Here is a 20973-nt window from a genome sequence, read left to right as displayed (position 1 = left end):
CTTCTAAGAAGCATGCTCTTAGCACTTAGGAAAACTTTGCCTTTGAACTCCTGATAATAGGAGATGAAAAGGATTAATAATCCCTCAGGATATTGGGTATTGCTCTGCCCTCTGCCTTTCACACACATCCACACCATGGTGTTTAAAGGTACAAAACAAAAACAGCTTACCAGTTTCTTGGGCTTCTTCATTACACTGTATTTCCTCATTACACAACTGGTGCATGCTGTTAAATACAAAAGACAAGAAGAGGTAGAGCCAAAAACAAACCAGATGGGATGCTGTCATCTGTTTCATGGCAAGTGAGCAATGCTCAACATAGAATAAAAGCAAAATTTTCCATTGTATCTCTTTGTATAAAATTCATATAAAATGACATATTGAGCAAAACACAGCAGCACAATAAGAGCACATGCCATCTTAATTTCATCTGTAATTGCTATTAGATGGAAGAGCTGTTCCCATTTACTTGGCCAGAAAGGAGCTACGACGGCTTATTAGCAGATCCTGATGTATATATTATCAAAAACATAATGAAAAAATGGTTAAAAGAAAAAGACCTTGTCTAAATACACAAAAACCATTTTCTGTATAACTGCTTAATAATTGGATACACATTTGAAAGCCACTTTAGTACACGTAAGAATGGGGATATTGTGGGGTGAAATAAGTGTTTTACACCTAGCCAGTCACTATGGGTTTTATCATGGCAAAGCAGCTGGCCCTCCCAACAGGTGCCACCTGAAGAAGACTACCAGTTGTAACATTTGATAAAAATTGGACTTGCAATAGTTTGTTGATCAATGTAATACATCAAATAAAAAGTGATTTAATACATTTCACATTCTAGAAATCTGACTTGGCAATGTTAGCCAGTCATGAGAAAGACTGTATGGTTAGTATGAACAAAAAGTAAGGCTATCAAAATCCATGAAAACGCCAGGCAACAGGGGCACAATCTGATCACGAACCATGTGAACCCTATCTATGGCTTCACATGAAAAGAGTACAGTCTGGCATCACAAAAAGACAGCCTGGCACCGAGACAGTATATATCCAAGTTTGAATAGTGAGACAGCATGGCCAGATGAACAGAAATATAACTTGGCCAAGCATGAACAGATCATGGTCAAACCTGAACAGAGTGTAGACAGAAATTCATCATGCCAGGCACATCTCATTTAGCAAGACATTTCCAATTATAACTGTAGTAGTCAGACCCATAATTCTTGAAATTGCATGGCTCAAATTACAAGTGGTAGTGGTAGGGTGTTAAGTCTTGTTGGGTCTAACAATATGAAATTCTGAAAAACTTTTGAAGGACCCATGATTAATTATAATGAGTAAATAATGCAATGACAATGCAATACTTTGACTTTTCATTCAATATCATAAGCAGGAAAAAAATCTGTAACTTTTAATGCATAAAATTTCAAACCTTAGTTCGGGAAAGCAAAACCAAGCCCATTCTAAAACATACAGCACAACCAAATTGGGCAGGTAACTAATATTTAACCTCAAAGAGGAATAAAGTTCAGAGTAAAGTGAGCAGAGCTTGCTGTGTGTATTACAATTCCCCCCACCTCCTTTTTGACATTGCATATTAACAATTTTGACTAATACTGAAAATATAACTTTGATTTTATGGTACAGTACAATCATGCACTATTGAACTGCAGTTATATAGATCTTTCCCTTTATATTTTGCTTACAGTCCAAATAATTTTTTAATTCAAGTTTTAGTTTTACAATATCAAATAATTGCACTTGGTGGGGTGGTGGACTGTTATATTCACATTCGGCTGAAGTATTGCTGTATGATGGATTACATGCCAAATTTCAAGCATTTCTGTCTCTGCCAAGATAAGTCAAAGTATGGACAATTTTTTAAGAGTATATAATATCCTTGATTTTAAACAGAGTATAAATTGTATATATAATGCACACTTAAAAAAAGTTTTAATATCTGCATGAATTATCTTACTTTTGTATCAGTAGCAGAGGAATGAGTACTGCAGATCAATATTTTCCTAAAATGTATTCTAAACTGACTTTAATTTCCTTTTAAATTTACTAACGCATCAGCAAAGGGATGTATTCCAATGATGTGTAAAAAAAAAAAATTGATTTTCAAGATGTAGGCTTCAATGAGTACAAACTGAGTTATGGCGGTCTCCAAAGGGGAGACTAGAGATGTCTAGTTTACAGTCTACTCACAGCTGTTACGGAACAGTAATGTTTCTAACAAACATAATAATTCTAATAATCTTTCAAATGTATTTTCAAAATTTGTTGAAACTAGGTATCAGATTCCTCAAACATAAACACTTTAATGTGTTAAACAACCAGATTCATATCCAAAAATCACCAGTTGAGCAACAGACAAAAAAGTTCTTGTTAACGAAGTAAATGAGCACAAATAGTAATAATTATCATATAATATTCACAATAAAAGACGAGCATTCTGAAATAAAAAAGGAATGCTTATTTTTCTTGTATGATGGAAGTATAAATACAGATTTGCTTTGGATAACACCAACTGGAAAAATCTGATAGTTATGCCCTGAATCCAAAACCAACTGGCCAAAAGTGGTCCGATGAATAAATGTGCCCCGATATGTTTCACCAGAGTATCAGTATCTTTCAGTGACGAGAAATTGGTTTGAAAAACCTGTTTCAGCTACAGAGTATTTTCAGAATAAGAATATTAAAAAATACAACATTTTTATAACATTTCATAACCAACATAAATCTATGTCAAGCAAAAGTATTCAAAAAGCACGAATCTATAATATTTTATGCATGGTAAAGTATCAAGTTGATTGTTCTATAATTATGCATTGCAACAGAGAGAATGGAGATGTCACAGTTAACAATCCAAGCCTGACCTAAGTTGAGAGAAAGCTGAAGAAAATATATCAAGTAACAGCCAAAGAAGGCAAATCAGTTATTGTACCATAACCAGATAATTAGTACCTTTAACTAATTCAATACTCTTCAATTCCTGATTCTTTCCTTCATTCATAGGTTCATTCACTACCCAGTGAATTATCAAACATGCAACATATACAACAGTCTATAGCCACAAATTAACCCAATACAAATCACAAATTCACAAGCAATGCCTCTCCATTATATGCCCTATCTGTCAATCAAGTTGCAAATTTGCCATATTTGTCTCACTGAAAGAGAAAAAATAAGAAACTGCCATCAATGTTAACTGTATCAATGGCACATTAACACCAATATATTAGTTTGGCTCCCCAGTAGTTTTATTCATAACTTTTCTACTGAAGGAATTTAGCTCTTTAATCAATGAATTAGCAATCACCAAACACTATCAGGGCATTTTGTACACCTAGTAAAGCCAGTAAAATTGAGTGGAGGGAGGTTAAAAAATTTTTTAATCACAACTGAACATCTGGACTTATGGCAAGAGAGTCAAGTATATTTGGATGGCTTGGACCCTGAAAAATACTTCAATGATAAACATAAGAAAAATACCCCCTACACCAAATAAAAATTAAATCTTGGCAGCTGTGAAGAGGGTAAATATCAATTTTTACATTCCAGAAGTGATCAGATTGATAATCATATTGCATATTTCTAATGCAGCTCTCAAACATTCACTTTTTGTAGTAAACTTTAAGTATTAGATTTTGCCCAGACACATTCAAGTTTAAAGACTAAAAATGCTATATATAAGAAAATACAGATACACCATTAAAACACTTAAAACATCTGTTTCCTCTCCAGACAGACTGGTAACTGTAATGCAGATCATTAGCACAAGCTGGTTGCTAGCATCTTAGTTGCTTGGTTTAGAAGGTAGATAACCTTCCTTCTCCAAGATCTCTTCCAGCATCGGAACACTGATGAATCCTCTATAGAGCTGGGTATCTGGAAGCAGACAAAATTACTTCAGTGGTTTTGCTTCTTTATCAAAATGTACAAAGGTTTTAGCTCTTTTCACCTTGTACACGATATATCATGCAGGATAGGCCAGAATGATAAAACAGAACAACATTTAATTAAGAAACAAATTTTTGACAATTTTATGTAAGATTAGCAAACTTTACAAGGATTTTGTGCTGTTTTGCAACATGCATGTTTTAATATGAATTATCTACTTTTGAATTTGTCTTTTACACATAAATGTTGTACACCCCTCATCACCCCAGAAATAGTATAACCATCAAAATCAACCATTCAAAAAACACATAAAAATGGCTAAATACACCACTGTTAAATAGACCACATAACCAATCAAACATTAGTGGGTAACTGAATACAAATATCTGGAAGTAAAAGAACAACAAAATACAATTTCCTTCAGTGGAAGAGAAAGCATAAATTGTGCATCCATTGTCACAAATGTTAGCGAGCTGGAGATATCACATTTTAAAAAAAAAAGAAAACCCTAATCAAGCATATATAATTTAAAAAAACCTGAAGAAATAAAAAAGCACAAAAATACCCAAAAAGTGAGAGAAGTTTTCATGAGTAAACCAGTTTGCAAACTTTGTATGAGAGAGTTTGAGATCCAAAACACATGGTCAAGACATGTACAGGTATGTGTGACGTCATCCTCTATACTTACAGATACTTGGTGCGGCCAAGTGATTGAGCTCAAGCAATGTCAACGTGTAAGTATAGGACATAGCTGTGCTGCTAATATTTGTTGAAGTGAGATGCCTTTAACAGAGAGTCCACGATAACTACTTGATCTGTTGTCGATGATGATTATTAATGATGAAAATATCGAGCACTTCAATAAAATGTATCGTACCAAGTCAATAAATAAACTTCTAAATTAATAACAATGAGGAAGTCATCTGTCACTCTTGTGCTGAATCTCAAACTCTCTATTATGAATGAGGTTATATGAGAAACTGCCCTGCAGATGATAAAGGTTACATTGCTGTTTAAGGAATAACACAGATAAAGTGATCAAACTGGAAAAAAAAATCTAAGCAGAATTAAGGCACCTCTAATGGCAACTACTGCTTAAGCCAATCCTAATCCTAACCCTGTAGAAAAAGAAAGCAAAAATCAAAGCATAAGTGAAATAAGCTGAAAAGAGACTCAGTTATCACACATGGGGACAGCAAGTTTGTGCCTAGGAAATGAAAGAACTAAACATCTGGTTAAAGAGGTCAGCAGGTTATTGTGTTTCCAAGCTTAAATTCAGGCAGTACAACACCAAAACTAATCTGTATGTGCTCCAACCAAAAGTACAGCAAACCATTTAAAGTTTTTCTTTTGCATATCCCAGTTCCTGGAGAGCAGCTTTGATGGCAGGGTAGACTGATGCATCTTCGATTGTAACTGGTATCTGAAGCCAAGTGCAACTCTTATTTCAAAGTTGTACAACTTTGTTATTTTATGTCAACACAAAGTTGTATTCATCCATTTAACTTCTCCTGAGAAAAGTCTTCCAAAAAATTTCCAGCTCAAAATTTAAAACAAAAAAAATTTTTAATTTATAGACATCTGGGATATTTTTTAATCATATACATCATGTCTTTTGAAAGACAATATTTGAAAAATATCCCACTCCAGTCATAAAAAACTCCTTTATCAGTGTTTCCCATCTCATCAGAAAAATCCAAATCATTTTATGATTCATCATCAGTCCTGTACCCCTGTGGCCAATTGTTTTTGGTCAAATGTAAGTGACAGTTCTACATGGACAAAAATATGACATAACAATTAAAACAATCTATTGACATCAAGAACCAAAATCATTATAATTACAACTTGAAAATGTGCACTCTAACAGGTAACTCATCGATAAAACTTTTAATAATTTTATCTGAGAGTCTGAAAATCCCCTACTATAAAAAACGGGTCTGAGAACCATTTGTACTTTATGAATGTGAAATGCTATTTATATTAGTGCCAGTAATGACATGACTAGATTGCTATTAACTCTGCTATTAGAATCTCACCTCAAGCACTTTGCCTGCTGCCATTGCTGCCAGTGACTTGCGTGCTATCTTCCCAGAGCGGGTCTTGGGAAGTTTTGGTACAATCAAAACTTGTTTTAAGGCTGCTACAGGGCCGACCGTTTGTCTGACAACATTTACAATGGCTTTTGAAGATCCTTCTCAGCGGTGACACATCCTGAAAAATGAAAGTCCTTTCTAAATGTTAACAGTCTACATTGTATACATTCTTTGCATCATAGAAATAAATCTTTGAATTCAAGTTCATTATTATAATTTAATGATGGAGTGATTCTCATTTAAACAGCAACAGAAAACTTGCTAAATTGTAGAACAAAATGACCTTGATTCCTTTTAAAAATTAACAAAAATCTTCTTTGTCTTTGTGCTACAAATTTTAGCTAATGTAAGTAGAATGGGAGAAGAAAGAACCTAATACCCCAAATTTTTAGTGATGTTTATTTCCAGACAAAGAAAATGTCCGTTATTCAAAATAAAACATGCATAATAAACTTTCTAAGCTGTCTGTGCTACTATTTTTAAAAATGAGATTTACCATGTTTTATAACACATAGCCCAAGCGGGACTTGTCCCTTGAGTTTATCAGGAACTCCAATCACTGCTGCCTCAACCACATCATCACATTCCAAGATGGCCTGTTCACAGAAATGTTCTCTAAGTCAAGAAAAAAACTTTATGTAAGAAAATAAAGTCTAAAAGATCTAATATTTATACCATTATTTACTATGGATATTAGAACTAAATGACACATCTATCTAATCTGGATTTGTTCCTTTCTTGGTCCTTTGTTAGAATGTTTAGGATATTTTCTTTCCTTGAAGAAGTGAGATTTAGAATTAAAATTTCACTGCTATGTGATGTTAAATAATAATAACAATAAGAAGAAGAAATGAAAGATTTGTATAGCAGCCAGTGCAGAAAACAAAGGAGAGGAATGACATGGTCCCGCTTCCTAGCTCTAAGCACCAGACATACAGCGGAGTTCTGTATTTCCTGGATTTTATGGATGAGGTATGAGGAGCAGCCTGAGAGCATGTGTATCTTGACAAGATTTCAGATATTTCACTACAATGCTGCTATGAATATTTAGCCTAGTTTTATTTTATTTATTTATTTTTTTTTAGGAAAATGGTTACCTCTTCAAGAGCTCCTGCTGACAATCTGTGACCAGCCACATTAATAACGTCATCACTGCGTGACAGTACAGAGATGTAGCCATTCTCATCACAACAACCAGAGTCCATCGTGGAATAGTAACCCTGATAAAAAGTCAATGTAACTTGAATATTACACAACTTAGATGGACTATGGACTGTGTTACAGAGGAAGAAAGTGTTTGCAAATAACTTAATCCTGCCACCATGGAAGAAATAAATGTCAAAGTACACAATACTTTAGAGAATTTATTCCACCTTTGAATGTGGTAATTCATTGCCTAGAACAGTAGGTAGAGTTAAAAATGTTCAAAATTGCAAGTCCAGCTGTTCGTCACTGCCATAAGCTTAAACACATGCACGCACTCTCTCTCTCTTTCTCTGTCTCTTGCAAACACATGCTTCTTTCTATAGTAAGAAATATATTTATGTAAGAAAGAAATACAAAGAAAGCTATAGTTACCTGATTGTCAAATAATGTGAAATCACAGGACAAATATTTTTGGCTATGCATTCTGTTCAAGCACAACATTAAAAATCAGTCACAAACTCAACTTCAGTTTGCAAAAAATGATGTTAATCAATAGTCTGTTGAAGTCTATGTTAGAATTGCATTATAACTGGTGCACTTACATCTAATTTGCTGAAGTAAGTTTTGACAAACTGTTCATCTGCATTCCACAATGTTGAGAGACTACCAGGTGGAAGTGGCTGTCTGGAACAAAAATCAAACTTAATATTTCTGTTTTATATTTATAGTGTGCTTATGGTGCCTATATATCTCTCAAGCATGACAAGATAGTCATAAAACTAAATATATATTGACCAAGAATATTCAGATCACATTGCTAATGAGAAATGATCTTTTCTTTTTTAAGAGGTAATTATTTAAAAATAAACTTACTTAACAAAAATTTCACCAAGTTCTCCAGGTGCTGTCTTCTTCCCTTGACTATTTAAAACTTTAACTGAAAAGATACAGTGCAGTTTTCCATCAGAAAAAGTTATACTCAGATCTGCCACTGTCAGTGTAAATTATCTAAAGCCCACACATTTAAACTGCTTGTGCCTAATGGCATGAAATAATAATTTTCGGCCCACAACTGTTCTGCTCTTGCTCTGAAAAAAAGATATTTTTCTTGGATTTTTAGGGGGGTTTTTTAATTTGTTTTAGCTATGTCCAGTTCATTTCCAGAATTACTTCAATGACTGCACCTAACTACTGTTTATATAAATCAGCAAAGATTACAAAAACGTGTCACAGAATAAAAACTGGGGTATATTGATTTAGTGGTTTTTTCAGTTGGTGGAAAAGAACTTAGCATAAAGGATTTCACTAAATAGGTGAAAAAAAAGGATGACCTTAAGCAGACTAATCAGACTGGACAATTTTTACAAATGCTTTCTGGTTTGTTTTCACAAAAAAAACGGAATGCCATTTCTACTAAGCTAACTCTCCTGTAAAGGAAAAAGGGAAGATAACAAATAATACGAGTGGTAGATACTAGCAATGTTGTCTCTTTTTCAGAAGGTCATGTCAAGTATCACCACATACTGTGAGCCAGTTGCTGTAGTCTTTTACATTATTATAAAAACCTATTATAGTCATTTCTTTATTTATGACTGCCCTTTCTGTACAGCAAGACATAATATCTTAAAAATATATTCCTCTTTCTAAATTTGAAAATATTTAAATTAAAGATAGCACTGTGCTGTTTTCAAACGTGTACCAGTAGAAATACAAGCAATAATACAATCAACTGAAATTAGCATAACCAAGTGCATAGACATACTTTTTCTTCTCATAGGTGATAAAAAGATATGTATAGCACTGCTTTAGAAATTAGCAAAGAATAAGACTTGAGGGTGGACAAAAGAAATGAATTTTATAAAAGAAGCAAATGGAAATCAAAGTGAAATAATGAATAAACAAATTATTAAAAACTAAGGCATCCAGATAACCCATCAATATAAATCAGGACACAATTGCAACTGCCAAACAACAGCAAGCAAGCAAGCAGCCTAGCAGCCTACTCTTCCTCTTGTCATAACATTTCTTTCAATGCAACTGTTTCAGGCTGTGACTGCCTGACAGCTGTGCTTGTGTCAAACCTGTGCCTCACCTAGCTAGTGCCATCCTTACAAGCACTGCTGGTACAGTCCTGGACAACTGAACAGAAACAGCAAATACTTAAAAAAAAATGCTTGATAAAAATTTTGCACTGAAGTGAACAGCAAAAACTCAAATATTGATTTTCAGACATTTACTTGCTGCAATGATTATTATTATTATTAGATACAGATATGCTGTTCTGCTTCAAGTCCTACCATTCCAGCCTGGGACTGGTTTTCCTGCAACACCAGCTGGTGGATGAAGGTTCATGCCCAGTCCATAACAGGTAGATGTGATAGGCCAGCCGGTTTCTAAATCATTTGAAAACACATTACATTTGACATGTATGTCTCCATGCATCTACTTTTGAGTGTGTGAGTGAAACAAAGACAGTGTGATAAAAGCATGCATACTAATCTGTGTTTTAACAGAACGCACATATATTTTCATGTCTATTTTTTTACACATATATATATATACACACACATACACACTGTTGTGAGAGAATGCACGTTTATGTGTATGCATGAAAACGTATACTTGAAATTTGTGTTCTGTCCAGATAAAAAAGTTTGTGTAAAACTACATAGCTGAATGGCAGAATTCTGCATTAACAGGTAATGAAGGAAAATGAATAGGGAAAAATACGCAAGACAGATTAAAGATAAATTTAGTCAACAATGCCAAACAAAATGTTACGCAGCTTAGAGAAGCCATCAAGAATTTTTTATAAAAAAAAAAAAAACGACTGTAGCTGCTATATTAATCAGCACTTTACGCTGTCTATACCTGTTTGCCACCAGTGATCAAGAATTGGTTGCAGATCAATGCCCTGATCCAGTCCATGGTTTCATGGTCACAATGCTCACCAGCTACAAACATTGCCTGAAAGCTGACAGACCAGGGCAGAAATCAGGATTGTTTTTAAGAAAAAAATTTATCAGTCACTTGCAACAGTTTGCTTTTGATCATGTTGATGGGAAAAATTTTCTTACGCACTCCAACGCTAGTAAGAGTAATTGGAGCTACCTCAGTTGTACGACAGTTTTAAGCTGCATTCCATAATGTTTCTGTATGATGTTTTAAAACAAGGAGAATCCATTCACTCCAGAATAGTAGTTACTCTTAGCTTCACTTAAGACTGTCAATTATACACTTCTAGAGCAACAAGGGATAACTTCATGAGATCATGAATCTTACGTTTAAAAATAAAAAATAAATTCAAGAAAAACTGCACACAACCTGTCCAATGGCAGGAACTTCTTTGCATACTCTCCCTCTGGATCCTACAGAAAGAGTTTCTATATAAATTGATCTGCATAGCTTTTTGAACTGATCATTGTAACTTTCACTCTCCCACAGTTGAAAGAAATAATATTATTTCATATAGCCTTTTTTTGTGGTAGTTTGTTCACTTTTTCTTTTAAATAATCATATCAAACTAATGAAATGCCTTGCTGTCTCCAATGCTGATATGAGGTTTTGTTTCACTCGAAAGTATTCTTATTCAGGGATAAGAATAAGTTAACAATGTTTCTAAAACTTTATTGTGGGTGGCAATGCATAGATAAAACTGTTACAAGTATAAAAGGCACAAGAATAAAAGTTATGTGAGAGACCAATTTTCTGAAACAAGATTTTGCAGCAATATCATTTGACTGACTCACTTCAGCTCTGATGGCTCGAAGGGCAGTTGGAGCAGTAAACATGCTCACAACATTGTGCTCATGAATAACACGGAAATATGTTCCTGGATCAGGTGTTCCCACTGGTTTTCCCTTTAAATATCAGTACAATCACGGAAGTCAGTAACAGACATGAGTAGAATATTGTGATAACATCATTATCATTATGTCTCATTAGCAGAGAAACTTACTTTAACACCCTTTACTGAGTGGTCACAGCCACTAGAAGACATAAGAATAAAAACCAATGTTTCATTTATCCTGCTAACCTCCTCCATGATGAAATGTTTTAGTTATGCTCCTAACTTGCTATATGTTGAAATGTGACAGTTATTCTGATAACTTGCTTGATGTTGAAAACTATCCTCCTCATTCTTATCGTTAACTTTCTCATTATCGTCATGATGTCCCTTATTTCTAACTGCCCATGTATGCCATGTGTGTGGATGCTTGTAGTTATTCGGGGGTGTGTGTGTGTGTGTGAGTGATAGAAAGAGAGAATAATGAATACCTCAAAGATGACTGTTGTGTTCCCATGCAGCAATGGACCATAGGCAATGTAGGAGTGGCCAACCACCCATCCTAGATCAGAAGCTGCCCACCAGACCTGCCCAGGTCTCACACCATATATATTGTACATAGACCAGTTGAGCGCAACTGCATGTCCTCCACTGGGCCGCACTACTGCCTAAAAACATTATGAAAAGCATAAATTAAACTATCCATATTCTCTCTTTCAGTTTTAACAGATAAGCTTTTTTGGATGCAGGATAACATGCAACAATTTTTAAAGTTTGTTTTCTTTGGACCCAGGAATCTGGAAAGTTCTGCTCTCTTTGTTTAAATTAGCTTTAAAAAGTCTTGTGTAACAACTACTATTCTGCTTGGGTAGGATGCACAAATGATTGTCCATCAAAACATATATAACAATGATGCAATAAATTTCTCTATTTTTGCAACAAATAGTTCATACACACACAGACACACATATGAATGATGGTAAATAAATGAATGTTACCTTAGGCAACCCAGTGGTACCCGACGTGTACAAAAGATAGACAGGGTCTGTGGCATCAACAGGTACACAATCAACAGGTGATGCACTATCCAATTCCTCTTCCCAGCCTAAGTCTCGGTCAAGTTTCAGTGGTGCTGAGTCGAACTGTCATCAAACATTTATTCATTCATACATAACAAAATGTAACATATACATTCACACATACAAGAATGCAGGCATGTTGAAAGGGTGGGTGGGGGAGGGCAGGGAGTGTTTTATGCCAAGCCAGCAAGTAAGGCTATATCATGGCAAGGCAGCCAGCCTTGTAAACAAATACCACAGACACAGAAAGAACAGTGTGCCTGAGACAAGAGCTGAACCCAGAACAGCCAACCCTCATTGTATTGGTGACAGATAGATTAAAGATTAAAGATTAAAGCACGCATAGATTAAATATACTATGAAAAACTATTTGCTAACAAAGAAAACTTTTACAAGCTATGATAAGTTAAGCTTACTTCTGGCCTATTGTAGATAATACAGGTAGAGGGCTGGTAATCACTCATTGCTAAAGCTTCATCCAGCATAGGTTTGTAGGGCACCACTCGACCTGGTTCCACACCACAGTTGGCACTGATCACTACTTTTGGCTAGAAAAAAGTAAGCAATGAGATGTGATGATAAATAAATCTCCTTTTTATATAATAAGAATTAGAAAAGAACAACTGAAATACAGCATTCTTTTCATCTGTTATTGCATTATTATTACACATTATATTGTTATCCCATTTGAAATGCATACCAGAATTGTAAATATTTACCTGAGCATGGTTGATTCTGACAGACAATTCTTTTGATGCAAATCCTCCAAAAACTAGGGAATGGATAGCTCCAAGACGCACTGTGGCAAGCATAGCTACAACTGCTTGTGGTATCATCGGCATATAAATCAAGACTCGATCCCCTTTTGCGACTCCATGTTTTGATAGCACACCTGCTAAAGCAGACACCTGTAGCAGCACAATAAAAGGATGGACAACTGCAGGATTAGTCTGGCAACAATGCACACAACAATAATTAAGTTTGTTGTCTGGTGAATAGTCAGCAAGGTGCAAGTCTGTTAAAGCTGCTAAAATAAACGGATTCACAGAAACACTAAAGGCAACAAAGATGTTCCACTAACTTGAGTGGCAGAGGGTGAACGAAGGATGCAAAATGGCATTTATTTATTTACTGCTACAAGTCATATTAAGTTAATGATGTAAAGAAGCAAATTACACACAACTGAGGTATAGGAAATCAGCAGATATAATTAATGGATTTCTCTACAATTAAGAGGAAAACTGTTTTTTATAAATAAGGACAGATGCCTACCATCTACCTTTAAGAAAAAGTGGTCTCAACCAGCCTAAAATGGCATTTTCTAAATATTCTTTTTTACAGATAAAAGACCTCCATCTTTTTGTCTTGGTCCTTTCAGAGTAACTGTTCAGCATTACGATTTGCACATTACCAGCAGGAGTTACATTTGAATAGGGATAATGTATGTGTCTTTTTTTTTTTTTTTTACAAAAACTATAAACAGAAAGGATGAAGACATCAGTGGAGTATGACCTGTTTTTGTAGCTCCCTGTAGGTCATTCGTGTGATAGACTTGGTGACAGGACTGTCATGTATGATCGCATCTTGCTCTCCTCGTCCAGATTCCACATGTCTGTCTACAGCATTGTAACAGGTGCTTAACTCCCCTCCAACAAACCTGCACCCATCATCATGTTTTAAGTGACCAACACAAGTATGTCTATTTGTTTCATGCACTGTCACAAATACAAACATCAATCATTTTCAAGTTACCATCACATAAATATATCAAATAAAAATCATGCACATAAATCATGTTTTAGGGCACCATTACATATGCATGTACATGCCCTGAGCTTTAAATAAATGGTTGTTAGACAATTAGTCCTTGATAGGTTTAGGTCTTTTAATAAGCATTCCTACATTTAAGTTTTACCCTTTCCCATTTCAGTTCAAAATTTTTTTTTAAACAACACAAAATGAAAGGATGAATAGGCAAACATCGCTCTTTTCTTTAAGATTTTTGTGCGCCTCTATCTATTCCTCTTTGTGTATCAGGTTGCAGATATAAGGCCTCTACCAGAATCCGCCACCCATGTCGATAGGCTGAAACCCGCTCCAAGTGACCCCATGTCCAGACCTTTCCTTTCATTTCAGGGCGCCACTACTTCAAAAATGATATATACACTACTCGCCTGTCCGACTTAATTTTTACTCCCCTCCTCCGCTCCCCCTACCCCCTCTCCCCTACACACTGACACAGCAGTAATAAAAAAATGAAAAGAAAAAACTTTAAAGAAATTAAATTCCCTGGTAATTTTGTCCAGGGAACATTGTAAAACCAAATGCAGTGACCAACAACCAACCATTTCGTTAATGGGGCATTTGAGTTGTCCAAAACCTTGTTCCACTTCTTATGCCAAGTCAGTGCCTCAGCTGCGGCACCCCAAAACTCTTCGGGCCGCTTGATCGACTCTCGGAAAGCATCATCATAGCTATGTCGAGATGAAGTCAAACTCAAATCACGACGCTGTATTTTGTACTTCACTGTTCGGAACTTGCACAGCAATGTATGGCATGGAGATCCTGTCCGCGATATTAAAACTCGAACACAACCAGCCATGTTGACACGTTAATACTGGGAGTTCCCTCCTCTTACTACTACTAATGATAATACTGCGCTGACCGTTGACGAGGGATGAAAGTGAGTTTAAAAACGAATCCTACCACTACATGAAAACATGATACTGTGCTGTCATGTGACTAATGGGAAGGATTTGTTGAGAACACACATGTACACAGAGAGAAAAGGGAGATAGCACCTGCTACCTTCCACGTAATTTGTAGTCCAAGAGTTAGTTCTCTTAGTTGAAGCCATTCCGGAAATGTTTGAGTCTTCATGGGAAGGTTTCAACATGGCGACCACGTAATATACAAGTGCGTTTGGATACACTGTACGGGGAAATTTGGTGATGTCTCGCTTGGCGGACTACTTCGTTGTGGTGGGATACGACCATGAAAAAGAACGTAAGTATGATTTGAAAATTTTCGTTGGAACGCTGGTGCTATTTTGATCGACATGTCGCTCAGCGTGCAGCCTGCTTGACGCCTCATTCATGGATGTAGCCGTCGGCACATCCCCCCTCCACTCCCGTCGGTTATTGCATTTAACAGCTGACTCACAGACTCTGCATAGTGCCTTCTTAGTAGCCATAGAGACATGGGTATTGTTCGGTTAAGTGATCATTAGTTTATAGCAGCTAAATCTGAGAGACGGATGGAATGGTAGCAAGAAGCGCCACATCGTCTTGTGCAGACGAACTGTTCGCAATACAAACACAGTGGTGCCTACGATCTGGCCCAGGTGTCGATGAGGCATAAAAAGTACTTGGTGCAAGTGGTTGAATCTGTTGTGCGTTTGTTTGCATTAAAATGAAACATGTGTGCAAATCCAATCGAATTGTTGTGCTGCTGTCAACACAATCCATCTGTCTGCTCAAGTTTCCTTTTGAGTTTGTTCATATTTCAGATATAACATTACTTTGCATCTAGAACCAATTTTTATCCAGTCTTTCGACAAAAGTATTGGTAATTTAAACTAGATCGAAAGCACTAGATGGAAGACTACATATTTAATAGAAATGATGCATATTCCATCCTCTGTAAAAAGGCATACAGTTTTAGAATAACCGGGAAATAAAGACAGCAGTGGTACAATCCAACCATATGAGCATATTTTGTAGTATGCACAAACGACATTTTTGTTCAGACTTTAATGTTTATTTATTGATTTTTTATGCATTATTAAAGGAAACTCACTTACATTTCTGTCTTTACTTTGATGGACAGATCCTGCTATATTGTTCCTACATTACTATCAGCAAATTTTGGAAAATTATTGGTTGGTAATCCATTAAACCTGATGGCTAACCCTGCAATAATTGAAGATCAGCAACAATAGTAATACAGTTATTTGCTACTTCCTTTAACCTTAAACACTTATCCTTAACATCCAAAGTAGTATGTGTCATAGCTGGGTAGACTTGGGTATAAATTTGTATTAACATTATTAAAAAAAAAAGAGTGTGCGTAGAGGTGGTCTCCCGGCAGTTTTGAGTCATCATCTGGCCTGAATAACTTCCCTTTCTGCCTTGACAAGTGTTGTTAAAACCGGCTGAAAATAGAAGCACATCTTGAGAAGGTGCATGGCCTGCTGGATGTCTGTTTAACCACATGGCCATACGGCTGTCATATTATGGTGATGATAGCTGTGCCATGTTTTTCATTGTCATTTATACATAGATATTTGTTTTACATCTGGTATTAAATAACACTTTCTTTGCTAGGTGTGAGACTTAGAGCGTTTGCATTATTTTCTGTCTTTCAAGTTGCAGCATTGAAAATAATTTACCCTAAACCTTTTACAGAGAGTAAACATTGCAGACTTTTAAGTTAGGCATGGGACACATTTCTTCCATTAATGCCTTTCTTTAATGGTAGACTTGTCTCTGTCCGTGTCCAGCATTCGTGGAATGTCAGATTTTTTTTTTTTTTTTTTTTTTTAAGTTTTGCATAGGTGTCTGGCATTCCTTACTGTTCTTTTTCATTGTTCTGTATTTTGGAATTTGATTAATAAAAGATAAGAGCATTTCAAATGAGATGTTACTATTATTATTGCATTACAAACTTAAAATTTTGATTTTCCAATAAACAATCTACATAATAAGCTCTGGTTGTCCCTCAGATCTGAGTTAAATGGGTTTTTTCCAACAGATACAATACATATCAGTATAATATAGTACTATGTACAAGAATGTTAGATGCAGACATTTTATTTTTTTTATTGGATTTCTTGATATTGGTTAATAAATGAAAATAAAGCAAATTTGCATTTAAATTGGGGATAGACAACAAAATTCATGATGGTTTCTACAAATGGAAGAGATTGAAAGTTATTCAAGCCTGAAGTCGAATGAAGTGATGCTAGAATATGGTTATGTGGAAAGAAATTTCATGACAATTCTGCTGTGCTATTAATAAAATAATAATAGGGATACAGGTAAAAACCCCATGGCTTCATGGCAATAACTTTATAAACAGTTGAGAAGCTTACATAATCTAGAGTAAGGCATACAGAAGATCCTGTTCTCTCACCTTTTGCTTTCCTTGACAAATCAAGTATCCGTTTACTATAAGGTAAACATAGGACATTTTATTATGGTGGGTAGGAACAAGCTTCAGACATTTTCTGCTTTGGAGTCAAGTGCACTAGCTTCATGACTTTGAAAAACGTCCCTAATTAACTAAGAAAACCATGAGAAACACTTGTATTAGTTGTAACTGAGTGAGAACTTTGGCACAGAAACATAAGGAGGGCAAAGAACCTCCTTCTGCATTCTCCCTTGTTGATCAGGGAAAATGAACTCTGAAATAATAATAGTATGAGTATTATTTGTACTGCAGAGATGTTTTATCAATTATATTCTCTTTCTAGTGTTCTTTGGTTGTATTACCACTAATGAAACAGAGGAACAGCATGTAAGTGTGCATTTCAGTTTGAACAATACCACATTGTTATTCTGCAATCAAATCGGTGACATGACTGATGGATTTAATTCATGCTGCAGTGCTTAAACAGATAGCATGCCTGTCAGGGTAGCTTTACTTAATTAATATTAATGACTCAAGGTCTCTTCAAAGATTTAAGTATGAGGCAGTCTTCTGCACTCACACCGACCACATAATGATGCTAATTTGTTACACTCGCCCCCAGAAAAAAAGGAAGAACTCTAAAATGAAGAGTGATGTCTAACATATTTATCCCCTTAGGGAATGGGTTACATAGCTGATGAAAGTAGTCTCCAGAATTTGTTACATCCATAATGGTTTTATTAACTAATTTTGCAACCAAATATTGTTCTTTGCGAACCACTTGTGGTAATTTCACACATTTTTGTACTCTGATACTTTGATCAAGTACAGTGCAGCAGACCTGAGAAGGGCAATGATTTCTCATTATGTGTAGGGCATCCTGCATAATGGATGAGTGCATCCACAGAATTTCCAGGATTAAGTGTTAACAGTGAAGCTGTAAGAGCTCTTAACCTCTTTTTCTGCTTCTGCCTGGAGTTCCATGTGAGAATTTCCATGACATGAAATAATAATCATGTGATATGAATTCTGTTCATGCATATATATATATGTGCACACACTTTAGTGTTGGACTATACAGCAGATGTTCCTGTAATAAAAGAAGTTGTCTCATCTCTTTGAAGTTTTGCAGCTTTTTATAAACTATTATAGTTTTCTGGATTGCTTTTTTGCATCTGGGAATAGTTGGAAACTATTTTTTTTTAATTTAGTTAATTATTGGGGAAGATACTGTTTAAAATTTGCTGACTTTTCCAACCAGTCAAAAATAACATAAAATTGCCCAGTCTGTTTTGGGCTACAGGCATATTTACCAATACCAATTTAAATAGAAGTATTAAAAAAGTGCTACAGATTTCCTGCATCATTATTATCCACAGACATTCATTTCCTTACACAATATGTGTAGCTTAATTAGTCACATGGATTACATAGGTGTTTTAGCATGATTTTTTTTACAAATAACATACTTGATGTCTTCAGGTAACATCTAGATAGACTGGCTGTTCATTTGATGAATAAATTGATTGAGTGTGTGTACAATTTTTTTTTTTGTGTAGGCCAACAAGTTTTTTTGTTTGATTTTTGTTTTGTTTTGTTGTTGTTGGGTTTTTTTGCTGCCTAGAAATCAAGGCAATAAATTGTGAATTTATCATAGAATACGTCTGTTCAACATTGCGACAGCTGCCAAGACAGCATCTCAGGTGTCTCAGCAATAGCAGATTCTTTTGTCTCTATGATCAGATATTGTATATAATATATAGACTGAAACCTTTGTATATGCTGTATTTGAAACTGTACACCTACTAATTAGAAGTGTCTCCATTATTGAAAATGACAGAGGAGGTATTTACAGTGCTTAAGTAGTCAAGGTTTCGTAGAGATTTCTCCTGGAACAGAAACCAGTAAAATCTATTTTTAATGGTGTTTTATGAATTTCTTTAAAGAGTTTGACACTGGTCGGGACTTTTGACCTCGTCATTAATTACCTCTTATCTCACATTTATTTTTTTTTTTTTATATATTTCTTTTAAAATGGTGGTCTAGTACTGGATTTTCATCGACTCATCTAAATAGCGCTCACAATCAGTCGTCCTCCATGTCGACAATTGCCAAGACGCCCTGTGCTGGTGAGAAACCTCACCAGTGACGTCACACTCGCGTGGCTCGCGGCAGGTGTTGGAGGCGCCCCCTGGCGGGTGACCCGGTGTGCTGTGAGCCCCGCACGCGGGTCGGCGCGCGACTGCGCATGACGCCGAGTGCATGCAATCTGCATACTCGCCTGCCTGGCCTGCATGGAGTGTACGAGACGCACTACCACTGCAAATATTAATCATGGAGGCACGAGGGCGATGGCGAGATTGATGGGTGCAGGCTGGCCGGACGGGTGCTCTCGTCTGTCTACCCGGTCGTCGTCAGAAAACAATCAATCACGAGAATTGGAAGATGTCGCACGCCAGTCATCATCTTTTTATTTATTAATGTTTTTCTGGTCATCATTTAGGGCCACACTTCCTTGAATGCAGCCGATTCCTCAAAGCTTGACGCGGGCTGTTTATCAACAACGAAGAGTGAGCATTGCAGGTCACCCACAATTAGCAAGTTATTAAGGTCTTAGTTCTTCATTTCTGACATTACAGTCTTTAAAATAGAACAAGATTATAGTCGATCGGTCAGTTGGGTTATATCTGGAGCACGCTAGTTTTCAAGGGCACCGAAAAAAAAAAGGGAAAAGAAAACCCATCCTGCTTTGTCGGGTATGTAAATATTACCATAACATGTACATAAAATTCACATCTGTTCGGAAATTGGTTCCGGCGACAAACATAAAACGGACAACCGGATAACCGGGAATATTTAGGGGTCGAATGTGTGATAGTTGCAGATTTGGACATGACAATCATATAATAAAATGTCCCTAATGTAGTCGTGTAGTGCCGGTGTGAAAGATTCTTACACATACACACCTCCACCCTCCGACCTCCGGCAACATCCACCTTCCTCCCCAGACACAGATACACCCACGTCAGCAAGGATCGCCTAATTGCCTGCTTGTCCCCAGAGAGACCATCTATGTTGCACAAAGAGCTTAATGGATCGGGATGCCTTTGGAATGCGCGCACCAGCATTAATAAGGTGGGATGGAGGGGAGGCTGGAGTGTGGGATGACTCCTGCCGCAGCACTGCCAAGTGCTGATCCAGGATGCTGAAACCCTTTAAGAACCAGGACGCTCTTTCTCTCTCGTTTCGACGATTTAAAAAAAAAAAAAGACGAGATATGTTCCTGGTCCACATGCGCAAGGATTTTCGGATTATTTAGTGTTCATGCTGCAGCCGCTGTGCAGCTATGCTGCGTGCGTGCACACCGTCCGTCGAAATTCTGTATCCGTGGCTGAAGATTGGGCTGCGAGCTCTGCATGGACAGCTTGATAGACTACTGGTCGTGATATTCTGGTGGCCAGTGCTGGCTTTGTGCAGAGGCAGAGAGCACTTATCCGGGTTCTTTAGCATCGCTATAATCTTAAGATCGTCAAGACCAGTGAAGGACAGGAAGTGGGGGAAGGGATAGGAGGGATTAGTCGGGCAAAAACAGTTTGTTAATTGTCTAGGCAAGATGTTAGAGTGGACTTAACAGCCGTTTAGCAGGTCTCAAAGAGCTTTAAAGAACTAAGATGACGGGAATTAGTGGTAAAGTCGTTAGCTTCATTAGTGCAAAGCCAAGTGGTGATGATGATTCCTTTACGCTGCTTTTCTCAATTAATAGTTTCTTTGATGATTTTCGCAAGAAGTGGCTGGTCGACGCGGAAGTATTGCAACGTGCGAG

At 36.4% G+C, this 20973-nt stretch overlaps 2 protein-coding genes across 2 annotated transcripts in view; one reads left to right on the top strand and one right to left on the bottom strand.

Moving 5' to 3' along the window:
* Positions 1 to 169: 169 nt before the first annotated feature.
* LOC112560473 (acyl-CoA synthetase short-chain family member 3, mitochondrial-like) lies at positions 170 to 14763 on the bottom strand. The gene is given in 17 exon segments (XM_025232360.1): positions 170 to 3900; positions 5952 to 6106; positions 6505 to 6604; positions 7106 to 7228; positions 7757 to 7838; positions 8028 to 8091; positions 9452 to 9547; positions 10026 to 10058; positions 10061 to 10128; positions 10479 to 10522; positions 10904 to 11014; positions 11433 to 11609; positions 11940 to 12083; positions 12437 to 12568; positions 12740 to 12928; positions 13533 to 13677; positions 14366 to 14763. Coding segments are annotated over 17 exon segments (2037 nt in total). The 5' UTR covers positions 14623 to 14763; the 3' UTR covers positions 170 to 3783.
* Positions 14764 to 14882: 119 nt separating this feature from the next.
* The window catches only part of LOC112558770 (myotubularin-related protein 13-like), a 79728-nt gene continuing 73637 nt past the window's right edge, over positions 14883 to 20973 (top strand). The window contains exon 1 of the mRNA XM_025229425.1: positions 14883 to 15026. Within this exon, the coding sequence (XP_025085210.1) occupies positions 14972 to 15026 (55 nt within the window). The 5' untranslated portion in view covers positions 14883 to 14971. The remainder of the gene's footprint in view (positions 15027 to 20973) is intronic.

This window comes from Pomacea canaliculata, linkage group LG3 (genome assembly GCF_003073045.1).
Source record: "Pomacea canaliculata isolate SZHN2017 linkage group LG3, ASM307304v1, whole genome shotgun sequence".
Lineage (NCBI taxonomy): Eukaryota > Metazoa > Mollusca > Gastropoda > Architaenioglossa > Ampullariidae > Pomacea > Pomacea canaliculata.
The sequence above is the reverse complement of the archived record's forward strand: the minus strand, read 5'-3'. Positions and strand labels throughout refer to the sequence as shown.